The sequence below is a fragment of the Saccostrea echinata genome, unplaced genomic scaffold, assembly GCF_033153115.1.
Source record: "Saccostrea echinata isolate AGI-Se365-2 ecotype Australia unplaced genomic scaffold, CSIRO_AGI_Sech_v1 ptg000014l, whole genome shotgun sequence".
Taxonomy (NCBI): domain Eukaryota; kingdom Metazoa; phylum Mollusca; class Bivalvia; order Ostreida; family Ostreidae; genus Saccostrea; species Saccostrea echinata.
In genome coordinates, this window is record NW_026889763.1 from 9208230 (window position 1) to 9229756 (window position 21527).

At 33.0% G+C, this 21527-nt stretch overlaps 1 protein-coding gene and 1 long non-coding RNA gene across 2 annotated transcripts; one reads left to right on the forward strand and one right to left on the reverse strand.

The window, feature by feature from the left end:
- Positions 1-5973: 5973 nt before the first annotated feature.
- On the forward strand, positions 5974-9246 carry LOC133186723 (uncharacterized). The gene is made up of 2 exons (XR_009721086.1): positions 5974-6188; positions 7528-9246. It is a non-coding gene; the product is annotated as an uncharacterized LOC133186723 (long non-coding RNA).
- An 11243-nt stretch (positions 9247-20489) lies between these two features.
- Positions 20490-21527, reverse strand: LOC133187070 (PE-PGRS family protein PE_PGRS47-like). Its single transcript, XM_061322441.1, has 2 exons — positions 21522-21527; positions 20490-21161 (listed from the first exon to the last, which is right to left on the reverse strand). Exons 1-2 carry the CDS (start codon positions 21525-21527, stop codon positions 20490-20492), a joined length of 678 nt encoding a protein of 225 aa, XP_061178425.1.

The following is a 21527-nucleotide window of genomic DNA, read 5'->3' on the forward strand; positions in this document are numbered from 1 at the left end:
TCAATGCAGTTTTACTATTAGAAAAGTAGAAAGCTGGGTAAATTTGAAGGCAATAAAGATGATTTAAATACATGTAATTTCGATTATTTATTAGATATTATAGATTATAGGTCATTCAATTTGATATAATCATAAAATTTCAAAAATGATTCTAATCTATTAAATACAAACATGACAAGCAATTTTTCTTCTTCGTTCTTGCGGAAGTTTTACTGAGTAATTCCCAAGATTTATAGCCGTTCTCAATATGTCTCATTTTAGAATAAAGTGTTTGAGATCAAAACAATAACGCAGCAAGTATTGACTTGTTTCAAAATGTAGAATCTTTTGACAAACCGAAATTTCCTATTTGTTACACACCATTATATTTTTATTTCACATTAATTAATTCTATGAATGTAACAATAGGCAAACCTTTCCGCAAAAAATTACCTTTCCAGAAACTCTTTTTACGGTTTTGCGAAAAATTTAATCAGTTAATTTGTTAAAAATAAATGTAAAGTTAAAGTCAATGATTTTTTTTTATTGTATTTGTTCAAATAAATGATTATTGCGTGTAATTAATGCAATATACATACCCTTGTTCATTTCACACCTTGTATCGGTCCTCGACCAATATAAGGCCCCGGGCTTTTGGCACTCTGGCTGATATTGGTATCTCGGGCTGATACAAGTGTGATATGGAAGAGAATCTGTATTATTCTCTATATATCGATAAAAAATTTAAGTCATGAGTTGAACTCATCTTGGACAGAACTCTTTTCAAAAATAATTTTAGGAACGAGTACAATTTCAATCAGATTTCAAACGTGAGGCCTTTCAGTAAGTTCTGAAGGGTGTCATATGTGCTTTCGATAATATTCATGAAATGTTTGTCGTATCAACATGCATGTTAAAACATTGCTGTGATGTCATTGCTTTGTTCTTGCAGTGTAAAAATTTACCTTTGGCAGTCCGATATTAGTGAGCACTCTGATATTAATCGTAATACCAGACTGTCTCAGTACTGATATCCTTCAAAATTGGACTGTTACTGAACAAAAAAAATAATAATAATAAAAAGTGTGACTATTTAACAAATTAGTTAAATTTCATATACAGTGTATTCATTGAAACAGAATATTGATCATATAGAAAATGAAAATAAGAATTTAAACTTCCAACTAAACCTAATATACCGTTACAGGTAGAAAGAAAATGAGATGGACCAAGTCACAAAAACGGGTCCCTAAACTTGTAATAAACGTATTAAATGTTAAGAAATGTATCAACCCCCTTGGCACGCAAAAAGTCGTTTCTCTGGTTTTTCGAAAAAGAGAAGGCTCACTGGGGACACGATCGAGAGAAACCTCAAAAAAAAACTTTCAAAACCGGTCATAAGGAATCATCTTTACCGCCGAAATATGGCTGGAATACCACAAGTTCATCTCTGAGCAATATACAATTAATCAATTATTTAGTGCTTGACCACAAGACACAAATTCCATTATCTGGGTTGAATAATTATGGTCATACTTAACCACTATAAACAGAGCTGGCTGGTAAATCTCTCATTTTAACCATAGAAGAGTTTACAAATGGTTTCATTACAGAAGTATTCATTACACATGCAATCTTTTTCAAACTTATTTACAGTGTCTGTAATTGAAAATAGGACCACTCCAATTTTTTTTCTCTGTTTAGCGTCAACCTATCATTCAAAACCCTATCTGCCTATAAAAAAAGAACAACCACAACAACACACAAGCCGAATAAAACACAAACTTTAGAGATGTATAAAAAACATAGAAAGAACAACAATCAAAAAATTTGATTTCATTATTCCGTTTTCTCGTAAAGATGAATGCCTTTGCAAAATTAAGGTAGTATATGATAATTAATTACTTAATTTAAATGACAGATTCTGTACAAATTCTGAAAGAAATTGACATACATTGTAATTCCATCAAAATGTTCAATTCCTGGATGTTATTATATAGGACGGACGCTAAAGATAGAAAAAAAATGGCCTAATATGACCTAAGCATCTGCTTTATATTATGTGGTTGTTCAGTTCAAATCAAAGTTCAAATCTACATGTTCCTTTTCATTCCAAAACATCATTCACTAGATGCTAGTAGTCTGTATCATAATCCGATGCATTGGTTTAAGCTCATTGTATGTTTTAATGAAGAAAAAGTTTGTCCCCACGTGCACTTTCCTTATCAAGCTTATCAAATTACTTCAAATACCTACTTCAGTGTAGCCGATTCCCGAAATACTGAGTACTTTTCATTTACGCATTTTTGAAAGAATCGCTTCAGTGGTCATTAACACTTTTGTCTTTTGTTATAATATCGGACTGTCTCAGGTAAATCAAAAGGCAATGTTTTAAGAGGGCTGGGTGGTTGTGGCCATTTTTAGACTATATTGATTTCCTTTAGAAGGAAAGCTCCATATAAAGATATACAAAAATGATTAAATTTTAAAAACTAAAATGTACGAAATTTTCCTTTGCCAAATGATGGTTGACGGCTTAAGATATCATATCTGTAAAATAAAGTTATATCTGACGGTTAATTTGTTGACCCCCCAGCCTCCTTAAGTAGAATATATGCCTCATACAATTCTGTATTTAAAAATATCAGACAGTTTCGGCCTTAACGGGCCTCAAACTGCCTGATATTTTTTCATATAGAACTGTATTCGGCATATATCCAACACATACATGTACATGTTCTTTAATGCGCATGCGGAAGTTACTTATACATACATTTTGCAGGAAAGGTGCTTAATTTGTACAATAATACAGTATAGCTACATGTGTATATATTATTTTGCGAAAACGTAACAAACTTTTTTTGGGAAAACGTAAAAAGGATTATTTTTTTCTCAATTTTTTTGGAATATATAATACGACTGTATCAATGAACCGATACCCTCAAGATTTGTCTACAAATACCTGTTGTACATTATATAATTTATGTCTTTCTTGCTGTCTCTTATCAAAGCTACAGTCTGTAAGGTAAATTCATTGGGAAATCTTCGTTTACCTTTTGAAAGATCGTAGGGGATATGGCCTTAATAAATACTCTAAAGAATATATCCGCAGTGCTACTTAGTCTACTATTTCGTGTCCACAATGCCACTTAAATACATGTATAATTCTCTTTCTCCCGTTTTACAATCTACTCTGTAAGAAACAAATTATGAGGATAAGCTACTATACAATAACTGAACTATGTATCATGCTTCAATTATCAAGACTGATTTATGCTAAAAAATGCATTTTCTCCATAAAACTCTCATTAATTTCCATATGTGAATCAAGAACCATGTACATGTGTCATGGATGTTGATTCGACGAACATTTCATACGTTATCGAAAGCACGTGTGACACCCATCAGAGTTGATTAAAACATCTCCTCTCAATAGTACTCCTATAGACTTCCTGTGTGCATCAAGTTTTCATGCATGTTGGTAGACAAAAGATTTCATCAATATTACATGTAATTATCAAAAGCACTTGTGACAACCTTCAAACAAATTATAAAACATGCTGAACGACCACGCTTTTTGGTTGCATGAAAACTGTTATAAATTTTACTGATACTAAACATTAGTTCTGTCCACGCTGACACATTGTTTTGATTTTATATTAGTTTGTATACATATATCTACACTTTTGGACGTCGCCCAACTGCATTTTAATTTCCATTTTTCCATGAGATCTGATATTTTATATATTCAGAATGTCCATAAAACATCTGCGTGCCAATTACACGTGTTTTGCTTTATCGCAATATGCACAAAGTTACGGACCCTCTTATAGGAGTTCTCATAAAGTAATGTAACGCTTATTATAAAATTCAAGACGTGATCCTATAGCGAAGTAAGTTGAACATGATAATTTTTGTAAAAGTTATATATATATATATATATATATATATATATATATATATATATATATATATATATATATATATATATATATATATATATATATATATATATATATGAATCAAGATTTAATTGAGGAGCTTACAGAAAAAGAACGAACAGGTATATGTATAGATACTGAAGAGGACGATGAACCACCAATGGTTATTTGGAAGCGCATTAACGTCCTGGTATGGAGTACGTGATGGAGGGAGCTTTACGGCTGGGTTCAGTGACCGCTCGATTTCAGTAGAGGTGCCTTATTACAATCATCTATTGATTAAGATATACATAGGCCAAGAGCCAGCTACATTAGTGGTGATTATTGAGAATACAAATATGGATACCACTCAAGCATGCCTGAAAAACTTTAAACTATGCCCTCATTTGATGAATTTTTTTTTAAAGTTTTATTTGTATCAAATTCTACTGGGTTTGAAAACTAGAAAATTATTTTATATATAGCATCTCATCTGGCTGAACCTTGTGTAAAACTGGTGTACTCCAGTCGGTTTATTTAAGCAACTTTACATTGTAAATGATATCTCTAATATCAGCATTATAAATTAGTTTTAATTCTCGGAAATATAAAACGTTGCAAAATTTGATTTGAACTATCAATTATGAACCGAAGAAAATATCGATTTAAATCAGCCATATTGTAAAGACATGCGTAGGCAGTAGACCCCTGTGTATTCATAACGTGTAGGTGTGGGGTCAATATCCTGTTTGCTCTAAATCGCACCAAGGAGTTTTATATTAAAATACATTTGTCGAATAAAATGCATGATTGTGGAATAAACACCTATTATGATCCTTCATGCCTCCATTTATTTTTATAATGCATTTCTCTGCTTGATTTATGTTAGTATGTGGGCGAGCCTTGTTATTTAAGAATATCTTACCAAATGACTACTTTTGTCCCAATTTTTCAAGGTTGTATGGAAATGTGTATAAGGAATTAAAACTGATAAGTACTTGAAACATTGTATACGTAGTATAGCTCATATTTTGCTGATTTTGTATTCATCTTTTACATTCTTCAAGAAGGTATTTTAAGCTACACAAATGTACCTCTGAATAAAACAATGATACATGTAACATGTAGCCTGCGCTCCGTCCTCGGAGTCAATGACCTCTGATAGAGAATGTCTACACAACAAAAAGAAAGAAAAATTCAGATCGATGATCTGCAATAGGTTGTTTATGAACATTTATTTTTTATTTAAAGATAAAAAGGTGAATTATTATTCCTGTGTAAAGTTATTACAATTATAATTGGTTTATAAAATTTTCCCTTTTCTAATTGCTGTATCAGCATACTTGCAACAATTTTTATATTATAATTATTATTTCTTATTCTATAATAGAACTGATTAAAACTTGTTTGATGAGAATCTCAGAATAACGCTTTTGGCATTTGCCACAGACCAGGGGAAAAGAGAAGCATTATACAGGAATAATATTCTGGTTGATTGTTTTTAAAATAATATTATGTTACATTATTAATGTGGTATTTAATAAATGAATGGGCAACTTGATTTGGTACTATTCTTAACAGAAAATAATTATATAAGAGGTTCAAGACTCCTTTCGTTACTGTGAATTTCCTACAATGGCGCCTTACTTATCTCACGGTAGGGACTGCAATAGAATGCCCTAACTTTTGTCTGATCATCCTATTTATTTTATATGTCTGGGGTCTTATAATATAAAACAGAGACTTGTCCTAGCAAAAGAATTATTTGATATTCTCAAATTTACAATAGATATATCATTTATAATTCTATAACGATGAATGCTACATAGTATTATTTGAGGCATTTAAATCACTGTCTCTTACTGCATGCTTTAATTATTCTATTATCTTATATCTTACTTTAAAAAGTATCACATGCAGGAAAACTGAATGTTTATCTTCAATTTGTCTACTGTCTTGTGGAAAAATTATTCGGGCTTGAAATTGATTTTCGCGCGGTTCAATGTCCGCAAGTCTGCGAATGGAGGGTGTTAACCTAGTCAGCCATCTTGCATTTTTCAATCTACGCAACATTACATATTCAGATTGCTGAGGTCGGGTCATTCAGCCCTAGACTGTATGTCACGCAAACACACTGCCCTAGTTTCCACCAATCATTACTCTCCGATCATTCACCTTAAATGCCCCCATTTTGGTGTATATAAGATGCAAAATTTGGGTTAGGAGAACAAATCTACTCACTAGGTCAGAATTATTAGAAGTTAAACAGGGGACCAGCACCCTGACCAGGTAGGTTTCTTATTTTTTCATATTAAATTTACACATATATAATGATTCTATGTTATAATGCGCTGTCAGCAAGGTTAGTACGTGGTTATGGAAGGCAGCCATATTGAATATTCTTTTTACTTTTTCACATTTCTACTCATTGAAAATACTTTGGACCATAACCCTTGGATTTACTCAATATAAATTCTAAAATCAGCAAAAAATTTACAGATTTTTGCATATCAAACATTCTGAACGCCAGAATTTCTTTTTGATAACTTGAGGACAACTGGTTATCAGCAGATCCGAGTTGACCGCTAAGAATAGCTAGATAACCAATATCTGGTTAACGCACACTGACCAATGGTCAGACATGATTGATGTATATATATATAATAGTTTATACAATAAGAGAGTGTGTTTAAGAATACCTCTTTTAATCACAATTTGTTTTCCCTTGCATTCTTTAATTACATATAAATGAATAATTACAGAAAAAAATTCCAAAGCAAACATTAATATTCTGATACTTTTTTCTTTGAAGTTTTACATGTAGCTTCTTGAAAGCGGATAAAGTAAATACTTATGAAAATTCATTGAATTATAGCTTAGCAGTCTACGAAAAACTATGATAGTTCAAGAAACTAATTCTTAGGGGAAAATTATTCAGCATCACTTTTATTCCTTTTGTCTTTTCCTTGTTTGAAATAGAATCATCAAAAATGTAATTTGAAAAGCTTGATTAGTTTGATGAGTATCAAATAACTATTTGCTATAATTATCACCCAGAAAGCATAACACTTAACAGACAAAAATTTGTCCTTAATAAAGCATAAACCCTCAGGAACATTTATGTATAATATATGATTCCCTAAGGAAAATACATGTATAAGCGTAGAGAAAACTTACAAATATAGAATGAAGTACTTCTCCTAAGCAGGGAAGTTAATTACATATGATATTTAATTAAGCACATCCTTTAATTCAAACATCAGCCAAAAACTCTACTACAACACACACACTATCAGCCATAAAAGTAGATAGGACATTCACCAGTGACGTAGGCACATTGTGTGTACTTTAAGGCAAAGGAAGGAAAGGTCATTGCCCTTGTCTGTGTTTATCCTCACATTCAGCGAAAAAAAAAATCAATGCAAACACTGACATATAAATGTTATTTGGGTCAAACACATTTTTTGGAGATTAACTAGGACACTTCATCATTTTCTTATCATTGGAAAATAAGATTTATATGTATGGAGAAAACTGTCTTTAACTTATACATACACTATGCATAAGTATTTAAACAGCGATCTTATTAACACCTTTAGGTAATGATAATTAATGTTCATTTTAAAAGGCGCTGGTCCCCGTAACATCAAGCAGTGAGAGCCGTCGTACTAACTTCAGTATGAAGAGCCGGAAGAAACGAGAAAAAATAAATTCAACAGATTGTCATCGACTTCTGAAGACGAAGAGAAATAGCAAACAAGAATGGAAAATTAAAAAAGTTTGACATCATTTGATCGGTCGATCCAGTCCATGCCAACTTGAACGACGAAAATGGATAAAAAACCAAAACACGCAGAGAACAAGAGAAACGGCACAAAGAGATCTTGGGAAGTTCAGCGAACTGAACGCTCAGTTAATGTATATACTGATGCTTCCATGTGTTAAGCTTCAGTTCACTATGTTTACTTTTTTTGTAAATTCAGTAACGTGCACTTTGATGCCAAGTCGGATGATGGATCATCCCGGTGAAGTAAGAATATTCCTTGTGAGATTTGATGCTTTATTAGTGGCATAAATGATATAAGTGAGAGGGTGAGTAAGACAGGATGTTTGTTTACTGATGTGAATGCTTATATGTCAAAAGAATAAGAGACTGATAGTAAGAGAAAGGTATGACAACCTGTCGTGAAAAAGAAAACTGAAAGGGAGTGTGTTCGATCGAGAGAATAAATTGTAGTATGCATATGTGTGCAAAAGAAATGTTTCTAACATTTCTGCATTTAGAGGCTGAACTTTGAAATACTGCATAATATTGTATCTTATGTTATGGGACTCCATTACTTACTTTAAGTACTTTTTTAGTACTCCGTGTCTTCTTGTGCCATATTAAGACATGTACATATAACTGTGTAGCAGAGCACTGCTATAATACAATGTAACCTGCTTTTTCTTTTTGAGTTGCATTCTCAGGTGTGTGCGCCACTGAATTTTATATTTAAGCAGCACATAAGGGTGAACTTGCCGGTGATTTTTGTGTGTGGAACCTTTTAAGTTTCCAGTATGTATGTCAGGAGTGTGTGCTTGGAAATGCTAGAGTATTCGAATGTATGTTTAGACACTAGATTGATATAGGATACCTGATGTGTTTTAGAGAGCTGTTGTGTGTAGTATGTTTGCTTCATAGCGGCGACGGTGAATATGAATTAGAGTAGGACTTTCTGAGGTGTATACGATGCTTATTTTATCTTTATGTGCCTTCAATTCATTGAACAGAATTTCTCTAGATCTGAATTGGGATGAATATGTACCGGTGATTTTGTACATATATAATTGCGTTGTTACTTTAATTAGTAATGGATATGCTTTTTACACAGTTATACAACTCTAGAATTTCACAACAAAAAAGAAAAGAAGAAAAATCATTGAAGCTTATATAAACAAAAGTGTTGTGACATGCTAACCCGATGAAATGTTCTAAACATTTAAGAGAGAGAGAGAGATTCTTCTATGTATGCGTCTGAATTAATGAAAGTGAGGAATTAGATAGATCGTAATATTTTGTTTACTGTTCTTAATTAAAATGATTTTAGGCCCTGTGTTATGTCCTGCAGTGGCCAAGGATGAATATGTACCGGTGACGAGACATAAATCAAAACAGAAAGAGAGAAAAAGAGAGAGAGAGAGACTCTTAATTTGTTCCATTATTGTGCTGTGAATTTCTGTGCCATATTGTTTTCTTTATTATATATCAAATATTTTGTTTGCAATGCATCCAATGCTACTACAAGTATGATTTGTTTGTGTCCGATAAACATTTCTTTTTTTACAATAAAGAAGGCGAAAATTATATATTTAGTCATTTGTTCTTTATTTCACATATAGGATAACTTTTATAAAGTCGAGAATCCTTTAAATATTTCGATTATCTTGTTTTCATTCACAATAGTTTATAAAGATGTAGACTGACACATCTGTTTCACATAATATGTTGTTTTTCTAGAGAAAGACATTGCAGACTAACAACTTGACTCGTGATAAACCTGGTGACTTCAACTTTTCTATGGTTAACTTCCCTTATTTATTTAGAAACGTGCCTTTATCACCTGCACATGGTGTTTTATATCTTCCAGTTCATTCGATATGGAAGAGCATGTTCTGCATACAAACAATTTATAAACCGAGGCAGACTACTGGCAAGTATGTTGATTTTCAAGGGTATCAACAATCTCTTTTTTAAGTCAACATTTCACAAATGTGATGACTTTGTTTGCAATTACAGCCTGTTGTTATGTCGAAAGTTAACTTAAAATATTTAATACAAGTTCTTAGACCTTTTTTCCACACTGAATTGTCAGCGGATTAGTCCGTTTACCAATCAAGACAAAAGGCTCACGACGGTTGTGTCCGTTCAACAGGGGATGCTTACTGGTTACAGGCACCTGATCCCATCTCTGATGTTTTCAGAGGTCTGTGTTTTCTCTGCTCTCAATTTTAAATTGTTTAATCGGACACTTGAACTTGGAAACTGTTATTTATCTTCATATTTCATTAAATGAAACCCGTCAATTTCACACATGAGAATGTGCATCTCGCATAGTTAACAAAATACATTGATCTTTATGTCCATAACCGTACGTTGATTCTGTTTAACCAGGCAACAAGACTGTTGTCAGTTTTAAGAGATCAAAATCAGAGCCCTTATAATGGTTTTAGGGTTTGATTATGATCAAAATTTATCTAATTATTAAAGGATTCTCTCAATGCTACAGGATCCAGTAATTGTTCTACCAAACTCGTATCTTTACTTTTCACAAAAATATTACCTGCAATTAAGGAGAAACTTCAGATGTACAGTATTTTGAGATGTATGTGAAGTGGATTCTCAAAAGCTCCAAAGTATTTTTTAAAAATTCAGAATATTTTTTTCAAAATCAACTGCATGAAACCTATGTTTATGAGGCTTTTTAACATCATAAAAACTGCTTCTTCAATAAATCTTCTCAAGTGATATGTCATCTACAAACATACTTTATTAAAAGATTAGTACTCTAAAGTTTATTTTTAAAAGGTGCTTGAGTTCCTTGTTAACAATATCTTTGTAGTCTTTGGAGGCCTCGTCTTCCAATAATCTGGTACAATTGCGAATCTTACAGAAAGTTGGAAAATCTGGCCTCTAATTTTAATCGTACTCCTTTATTAACCGGTATCATTTTTTTTATTCCCAGGAATCAAAATTTATTCAAAAACTTCTATATGAGAGTAAGAAAAATCTTCCTGTGAAATTCAGTGCGACATTTAGATATATCGACGACGCTTTTTCAATTAACAATATGTTTATTTTTATCATATGTAGACTCCATACATGTATATCCCAGTGAATTCGATAGAGTCTGCTACATCTCCATACCTGGAAGTTATACTGAATATAGACTAGGCAATCTAACATCTAAAATGTGTGACTTGTATGACTTCTGCTATTTCAAAGTCAACTTGACTTATTTATGCAGCAATATCCTACGATCACCTGCATATGGTGTGTCTGTCTCCCATATAATTCGCCACGAAGAATTATTTCCTGTGTACGATATACTAAGCCGAGGAAAGTCGCGGGGTGACGCATTGGTTAGGATCAACTCCTAAGTCTGCGACTCTAGAGCAGACGCTCTAGCCACTGCGTTACTCCCGCTACTTTCCTCGGCTTTTTATATCTTACACAGGAAATGATTCTTCGTGACGAATCCCACTGCAAAACGTGGAGACCGGCCCTTCGGATGAGACCTTATGAACCGAGGTACCGTGTCGCAGTAAGTGCTGGCACGAAAAAGATCCCTCTCTGCTCAATGGCCCGGAGTGCCGAGTTTAGGTCAAAATTTGGCAGCCCTCCGCCGGCAAGTGGTGGCGTCTCCACATGAGTTAAAAATTCTCGAGAGGGACGTTAAACAAGAAACAAACAAACCGAGGAAAACTATTAGTATTCAAAAATAAGATGATGTTACAGAGGACTTAATAGTCTTGTTTTAAATCAGCATTTTCAAATATAATGGTCGTTACAATGACCTTGTTTGCAAAAACAACTAATCGTCGGATCGAATTTGAGCGTTTCATACCAATTGTAAGGCCGATATTATCAAGCTAATTACAGCTATGGTACGTGATCAATACAGAGGTCTTACCGCAGGTGTGGACTTTGAACAGAGTGCTTGCTCCTCGTAGACACGTACCTGGTCCCACCTCTAGTATTTCGACGGCTTCGTGTTTTGTCTTGTTCTCATTTTGTATTGTGTTTAGGATCAATCTGATTGTTATCTTAGTTATTTTTTCCCATAAAATACAATTTTAGAAAATGCATAGTTCGTGGTATTAAAATGCAAATCGTCAGGCTAAGATAAGATTAAAATGATAAAATCACGTTGTATACAAAGATGATTCTGGACTCAATTCATACTTGTGATATTAATATTTTTTTAATCAATGACTCTTGTATCCATTGTTAGGAAACGTGAGTCGATCAATTCATCAGTTGCTAGTTGAACACGGTGGGATCAGGTGCCATGGAGGAGTGAGCATCCCCTGCCGACTGGTCACGCCCGCCGTGTGCTCCTTGTCATGATCGGGAAATAACGGAAAATCCGTCGACAATTCAATGTTAAAATAAAAAAAATGTTAAAATAATGGCCTAACAAGTGGTATAAAAAACGCCAGTCAGCATTTGACTCAATGATAAATTGTATTTGCTGACAAGGTCATTGTATCGGCCATAGAAACTACAAAATGCCGACTTTAAACGAGACTGCTGATATTCTTCTTTCATCAACTTGTTTTTCAATAACTTTAGAAATTGTTCATACGTAGAGCATGCTCTTGCGTATCGAATCAACTGAGAGATATGAACCCCGTATTCAGGTGATGAAGGTAAATTGCTGCATAAGTAAGGGAAGTTGACGATTAAAAAGTTAAAGTCATCACGTTTATCATAAAACTTGGTTTTACTATTAACGTCTTTTTCTAGTAAAATATCCAAATATGAAACAAAATTATTCTGTGGTATCTTTTATTTCTCGCTCACCGGGTTATATCTTATCGACATAAGAATGGAAATAACCATTGTTAATTGACAATACGTCGTCGATATATCTAAAAATCGAATTGAAGGCCACATTAAGTGCTTTATTCTTTTCATATTTTGAACAAATCCTGCTTCATATGAATACAAAAATAGGTCTGCTAATAACGGGGCGCAATTGGTATCCATGGGAATTCCAATAGATTGTTGGAAGACATGGTCTCAAAAAAAACCACATAGATATTGTCAATCAGAAATTCAAGCATCTTTTTAATATCAACTTCAGAGTACTTGTGTGTACAATCAGAATGTTTTTAACAAAATAATTTCGCAAATGACCTATGATAAGGTAAGTAAATTTACAAGTTCCATTTTTATTGAAAAAGCGGCTGTCAGTGGTGTCAAAAAGCCTGGACTTAAATTTATCGTGGGGAATGGTTGTATATAAAGTTGAAAAGTCGTAAGTTTTTATGTTGTTGATTTTGGTAAAATTTTGTGATTTCAAATTTTCCAAAAGTTCCTTGGAATTTTTAAGTATCCACATCTGATTTACACCACTTCTCGAATATATTGTTGCACAGTACTCCTGAAGTTTCTCCACAACTGTAAATATTTTAGTGAGTAGTAAAGAAGTTTGGTAGAACATATACTGGAACCCGCTATGTATATTTGTTTGTAAGGATTTTTTTGAAGTTTCGGAATCCAGTCTAGATATGGTAATTCAATTTCATGTTGGTTGTTGAGAATATTAAAAATATTCAAAACTGACATATGATTTTGAAGAATTTCCTCCTTAGAAAGGAAGCACTATGGGTAAAAGTTGGATTACCACTTGTTGAATTAAACCCCAGTTCCTCTAAAATACAATTTAAATAATGAGCCTTACAAAGACAATGTTGTTACCTGCGTTGTCAGCAGGGACCAGTACATACTGATCGTGTAATCTATTTAATTCTTTTTTCACTTCTGAATTATTGAACACAGAAGGAAAGTTGGTTTTCATTCTGCCCCTTTCGCTTAATGCGAGATTTTAACTTACATCTGATACATTTAATCCATTCTGAAAATGTGCCAAGGTCTTCTTTTTCATTTTTTGCCCATCACTTGGCGTAATCTTCCACAGAATCCATAATATTTATGAAATTTTGACCCCAAAAAGATCGGGGTTCCCTAAATTTTGGTCTTTTTGAAATTAATGATTTAAGATCCTCATTATTAACTATATTTACATCACCAGTAATAACGTGTCCAGCAGGACTATAGTTGTAGAGTGAAGAAGAACATGAACAGGAAGGATGATTATGTATCAGATGCTTAATATCCAGGCTCTGTAAAGTTTTCTGGTAATTAAAAAGCATAATTCATATAATAATAAAAATTCGAGCTAAAGAATTTTTTATTCTGTATTTGTTTCTCTACTCTCAAGGCAATGCACTTCTTTACATTATTAAAATATCGTCACAGTTGTAAAAATCTCTTTCAGTAAATTATATCATTTAAAAGTATATGTTTAGCTTGAATTTCCTCTTCTTTAATTCATATCTTTGCAACAATTATATATCTAGCTACATAAGGTGAATTGCTAAGCTGCTAAAGTATTTGAAATACTACTGAATATAGTTAAGAATTCACTCATTGCCTGGTCAATGAACCTGATTATAAGCATTTCTGAAGGCAATATATATAGCTATGTATAGCCTTTAATTTTTATGATAATTTTTGCTTGACAAATTTGCATACTGAAAAATGTTCACTGAATATCATCAAAGACTATGATTTTATGAACTTCTTTTTAATCATTGTATTCAAAAAGTAATCATGATTACAAGACTTTTTTCAGAGTAATCGATTAAATTGCGATTACTTGTAATCAGAAAAACGAATGATTACTGATTACTCATGATTACACCACAAACTGTAATCGATTACAGCTGATTACGATTACTGATTACGATTACTCCATCCATGACATACGTACACTGAATATCAAGAAACAATATGTAATTAGTTAAAGTTCAACACTACAATTACCTTCATAGAATCATAAATAATCGTGTAAGACATTACATTTTCTATACAGGAATTCTATGATTATGAGTTCAACAGTTTCTCCTTAATTGTATATTTCCAACGTTTACATTCAAAGTAGAACACTTTTATTGTTTGGTTTTTTTTTTTTTTTTTTTTTTTTTGGGGGGGGGGGGTTTTTTTTTTGGTTTTTTTTTTACATTTTGTAAACATACATTGTATTAAACCATAGCGATAATGATAACTTGAGAAAAGTTGGTCAGAAACTCTAACTTTAAAATTATTTATTACAATTCAATTTTCATTACATATTTGAATTAAACAATGCAGATTTTACAATATTCAATTAAAAAACTGCTCACAAAATTGCAAAGAAACAAGATTTATGGGGGACTTTTTTGCGGTGATAGGATATTTAGAAGAACATTCTTCAAATCATACATATTTGTTTGATTTAATATCTTGTGACTTTAGCCCTCTATACTTTTACTTGGAGAATTTTTATTATACATGTATGCTAGGAATGTTAAATGTAGGTTTTAATTAATATTTTTAAAACAAATTTTACGCATTGACTCAAGATACATGTACTTTGTGATGGTACATATTGTCGTTTTGTACATATTGTCGTCGGCGACAATATGTACCTACCGTCACAGCACATATTGTCGTCCATCGGTACATATTGTCGCCGGCTGAAAAGTTACACATGTACATATTGTCGCTGGCGACGTTATGTGCCCCACCCTCACTGTACATATTGTCGCCCTACAGATATTGTTGCTTAAAGATTTTTGTTGTTTTTTTTTTGTGGTAGTATTGTGAATGTAATTGGTGTCTGAATCACACTGACGTGTCTCGTATTCTATTTCATGCAGAGTGATTGTGACGGTGCATTTTGCCGTCCTGTTCATATTGTCACCGGCGACAATGTGTACCTACCCTCACTGCGCATGTATTGTCCATCAGAACATGTCACATGATAATGCACTGCAATGTTCCATATAATTATTACTAATCATTGCTTTGCTGTTTTTGAGAAGATAATTTTAAAAAGAATTTTCCCATATATTCCTATGTAAAACCGAGATTGCCCATTGTGGCCCCACCCTGGACCAGGTTTGATTTGAAGATACTTGAATCTGCGCTGGCTGATGATGCTTCCATGTAAACATTATTAATCACGGGCGTACCGCTATTCCTCAGTGGTGGATTCAGAAATTTCAGAATGGAAGGGGGAGGGTTGCCGTTCAGAATTCTTTTTGACAAGCAAAAAAAAGTCATTTGTATGTAAAGGTGTGTTACTGTATATGCTAAGTGAATTAACTAACTATGAAATTTTACCTATGGACTAAACTGACAGTATATACAAGTTAAACAAATCAGAATTTACCAAAGCAAAAAAATCAAACCAGCGGGCGGGGGTTTGGGGGAAGGGGGCGGCGCTACATCTGTCTTTGGTTTTTGAGGAGATTTTTAAAGATTTTCTGTATGTAAAACTTTGATCACCCATTGTGGCCTCACCCTACCCCTGGGGTCATGATTTGAACAAAATTGTTTTTGTTTGTTGTTATAATTTCCCTCTCGATTATTTTTTATTCATATGGAGACGTCACCACTTGTCGATGGAGGGCTGCAAATTTAGACCTATACTCGCCACTCAGGGTCATTGAGCAGTGAGGGAACTTTTTCGTGCCAGCACCTCAAAATTGAACGTACGCTATGTAATGAAGCTTTCATATAAGTATCATCTCTTCTGACCTAGTAGGTCTTGAAAAGAAGATTTTGAAAGATTTTTTGTCGCTTTCAAATCGACATTTAGATATATCGACGACGTACTGTCAATTAACAATAGTTATTTCTATTCGTATGTCGATACGATATATCCCAGTGAGCTTGCAATAAAAGATACCACAAAGTCTGACACATCTGTTTCATATTTGGATATTTTAGTAGAAAAAGACGTTAATGGTAATCTAACAAGCAAGCTTTATGATAAACGTGATGACTTTAACTTTTCAATCGTCAACTTCCATTACTTATGCAGCAATATGCCTTCATCAACTGCATAAGGGGTTTATATCTATCCGTTGATTCGATACGCAAGAGCATGCTCTACGTATGAACAATTTCTAAAACGAGGTAAGTTATTGCCGAACAAGTTGATGAAACAAGAATATCAGCACACTCGTTTAAAGTCGGTATTTCGTAAGTTCTATGGTCGATACAATGAACTTGTCAGCAAATACAATTTATCATTAACCCAAATGCTGGCTGGCGTTTTTCATACTAATTGTTAGGCCATTATTTACACACTGAATTGTTGACGGATTTTTCCCCGATCATGACAAAGAGCACATGGCGGTGTGATCGGTCGGCAGGGGATGCTCATTCCTCGATGGCACCTGATCCCACCTCTGTTGTTTTAGAGGTCAGTGTTTGCTCTGCTCCAAAATTTGTATTGTTTAATGGACTTCTGAGCTTGAATACTGTTCGTTATCTCCATACATTTCATTCTAAATAGTATATGAAAGATTTTGATCACCTATTGTAGCCACACCCATTACCCCCCACCCCCCACCCCCACCCCGGGACATGATCTGAATAAAACTGAATCTACACTTCATAATGAAGCTTTCATATCAGTTTTAACTTTTCTGACACAGTGGTTCTTGAGAAGACTTTTAAAAGATGTCACTAAATTTTCGCTAATTCTTAACTACTTCCCTTAAAACAACAAACTTTGAACAAACTTGAACCCCTTTTATCCACGGATGCTTTGTGACAAGTTTGGTTGAAATTGACCCAGAAGCTCTTGAGAAGAAGCTGAAATTTTGAAAAGTTTACAGACAGACGGACGGTCTGACAAAATGTGATCAGAAAAGCTCACTTGAATTTCCAGTTCAGGTGATCTAAAAATGTTAACCCCAACACCAATTATATCGGCACATGATTGTATATAAGAAAACACACAAAAAAAAATTATTTCCAAATAATCATTACTACTGAACAAAAAAAAACCTAATACATGAATTCAATCTCCAAGTATGTATTACAAGAAAAAAAGAATAGGCTGATTTATCAGATATCTCAAGAATCACGGTATCTTGACATATCATAGTGATTAACATCAATCCTGGGCACAATTTTCTGACCAAAAAGTATTCTCCCTACAGTATTGCGAGTAATGCTGTCTGTCTCTCTCCGTGCATGTGTGTGTGTTTGTCAATTTCTCTTTCTTTTCTGAAGTAAATATTCGTCAAAACAATATATGGACGACAATATATGCCGACCTTGACTGTACATATTGTCGCCGACAACAATATGTACTGGTGCTTGACTGTACATCTTGTCGTCCATTATGCAGGAAGAAAATAAGGCTCGTCTCGGTACATATTGTCGCCGGCGACAATGTGTACCAATGGATGACAATATGTGCAGTGAGGGTATGTGCATATTGTCACCGACGACAATATGTACAGAACGACAATATGTACCTTGCCAAAAAAAGAAGATATATTTAAGAAGTCAATGAAAATTTACATTGTTTTTTGCCTGAAAATCCCATATTTTGACCAATATCTCAAAATTTACATCAATGACTCCAACTTTTTCATTCATAATTTTACTTTACCTGATATGTTCAACCAATCAGCACTGAAGTCATAAAAAGCTTGATACAAGAAAATGTTTAATTGCCTAACTAGATTTTTAATACGCCATATTAGATATTTTTAGTGCAGAAAGGTCACACAATACTTTATGCGCATTAATTTGCAGGATTTTTCAATAATAAACTAGTTTGCATAAATTGATATTATATTTATTGCCATGATTACATTTGGTAAAATGAGAAAGGTTTAAGTGATTAACCTATAAGCTACAATTTAAGTGCAAAAAGGTCAATTTAGTTGTACCGTTGCTTAGTAAGATGCACACTGACACCAAGTTTTTCTTTGCGATTTTGAGTTGTGCTATATGAGTAATTATCTAAACTATACTTCTCAAAAAATCCTTGATACAACTCATATCACGAGTGACATGCCTTAATACATTTAATGCCTACTATTCTTTGTATATCGTTTGTTGTAGATATAAAATTAGACTCAAAACAAACCAGAAAAGCTTAAAGTTGCCAAAAAAAAACAACATATTCATGATCACTAATTCTACCATTAGCTAGATTTAATGTTATTCTGAGTCAGTGTCATTACTCATTAGAACTATAAGTTTTAAGATTGATTGATTGATTGATCGATTGATTGATTGATGCTGAACGCCGAGTCTAGAAATACTTCCTGTTTAGTTTTATGAAATTTGCTCTCTTCTTTCTTGATATAACAATAGATATATTTGAATATTCTAAGCGTTCATTTAAGTGTACTTACACGTCAGCTGGAATAAGTGGACATTGGCAACATTCTCGAATTTACAATTCAAGAATACATTCTCGTTATGCTTCAGTATATTGGACAAATCTTTCAAATCCTTATAAAGTAATAATTTTATTTAATACTTTCAAATTCAGAACAAATGAATCATTCTATTAGATGGGAGACACACTACCTAAATATGTTTCGTGAATATTTTTTTAAAATGGTATTATTATCATTAAAACTCTGTCCGAAACTTTTTGACGTAAATGGTACTGGTAAAGTTAAGGCCATGAGTAGATAACTATCACTGCACTATCCAAAATTAAAAAAATATTTGATTAAAATTTCAGTAAATCATTATCCTTTACAATCAAAATAAATATCACTTCACTATCTAAAGTATATATATATATATATATATATATATATATATATATATATATATATATATATATATATATATATATATATATATATATATATATATATATATATATATATATATCCTGAGGTTGCAGATGCATTAAAATATTTTCAGAAAAGATGTCACGGAAGCTCATTCTGCATTGTCACCATAATCAAAATTTAGTCTGAATTATCGCTTATCTTACGATGTTTGTTTTAAAATATAATTTGATATGTAACTGCAAGTATAGAAGAGGTAAGGTACACATAATAATCATTTCACAGCAGTCAACGATCATTTAATGAAAATCATTAAAGAAACACAGGACAGGGTGGGTATATCGACATGTGTTTAAACAACAATTAACGACTCGAAAAGTGACCAATTACCCCCACGATGTCAATCTGGAGAGCCTTAATTATCTCCGAATCAGCTTAAATAGATTGGTGAACATGCTAACATTTCAGAAAATGTTATTTGTATTTTGAAATTGAATTTTCAGGATATTGTATTCAAATTTACACATTTATTAATTTTTTCCCGACTAACCGATTACAGATTTTCTAACCGATTACCAACGTTCCGACCGAGTAACCGGTTAGCCGATTACAAATTGCCATCCCTAATATATATATATATATATATATATATATATATATATATATATATATATATATATATATATATATATATATATATATATATATATATATATATATATATATATATATATATATAAATTTCAGTATATTATACTTAACAATCAAGATGTATTAAATTTGAAAAAACATTTTCTTTTAAATAAACTGCAAAAAATGTCTTTTAAATCAGACGTAACGGTTTCTCCTTCTTGGTCGTCGGTCTTGGACAAGCTAATGCAGTTGTAAAAGGACCTATTTGAAACTACATGTTCTCCTTTAGCATGAAATTATCGAATTATTATGCTTTGTTATCATATTAAAATGAAATAATGAAATTAGTATTTGGATCAAAACGATATATTTCACTAAGATGGTAATAAATTAGACTTCTTTTTATACCAAACGAATGTATGATTACGTTAGAAAAATTGTAAACTTTAAAAGGAGTTTTAAAATTTTATTTTCAAATTTATTTTCTATAACAATAAATTAAAAAAAACAACAACAAAGTGTAGAGTTACAAAGAGGAACTCTTTCAATTTTAAACAATATGATAAACAGTCATTTATAAATTAATTAGTAGATGGGCGAAGATGCAACGTTTCCTTGAGACCATGAATTGGAGGATCCTAAGGAAAATCCGGAGTCCATTACACCGCTCCTACCCCAAGAGTTGGATGACCCGAAAGAGAATCCGGGGTTCACAGTTTGTACCCAAGGACCAGAGCCGCCTCGCGAAAATCCGGTATCTATCACATCACCACGACCCCATGAATTCGAAATATCCCCTCGAGAAATAACATCATTAGTGTTATCACCCGACAAGAAGTCCGGTGCGGGTCCAATGAATGATCCAGGTGGATATCTTCCTCCCTCAATACCCTCTCCAAAGGTGATTCCTCCACTTATTCCTCCTAATCCACCAATTCCACTTAAACCAGTTATTCCTTGACTTGCACTAAATCCTCCAAATCCGCCAGACGTTATAGGAATAACCTCGCCGAAACCACCCGCCATTCTTTGTCCAAAACCGCTTCCGATGAACGGTTGTGGACTTCCAAATCCAGAGACAACTTCGGAGAGGATACTATTTATTGATCCCATCCATCCTTGTCCAAATCTGGATCCGCCCATGTAAGTTCCTACAGTGTCAAAGTTACTGTACGGGGCGGATATCAAGCCACCGGAGAAATACTGTTGTCCCCTGACAACACATAGTACAGCAAACAACGCCAACACGTATAAAGCCTAAAGTTAAGAGAATTCACTTTCTTAAATACAACAGTTACTGTATTTATATGTATGGTTAATGAATAAAACTACTTTAGATTGAATGAATTATTTTAATCACAAATTTCCTAACTAAATCATCCTAGTTTACACCCTTAAAAGAAGTAAGTTAAGCATGCTTCTATTAATTCTTATCCTTTCATATTTCTTGAAAACTTTACAGCAAATGGCATTTTGGAAAACTAAACTATATATCAGTAAATATGAATCACATTAATTTGCAACTCATGGATAGAAGCTTAGGTTACCTTTCAACATCATTTTGGACGTTTAGAAATAGCATTCATTGTACAAACTAAACAAGGTGAAAAATGTTACCTTCAT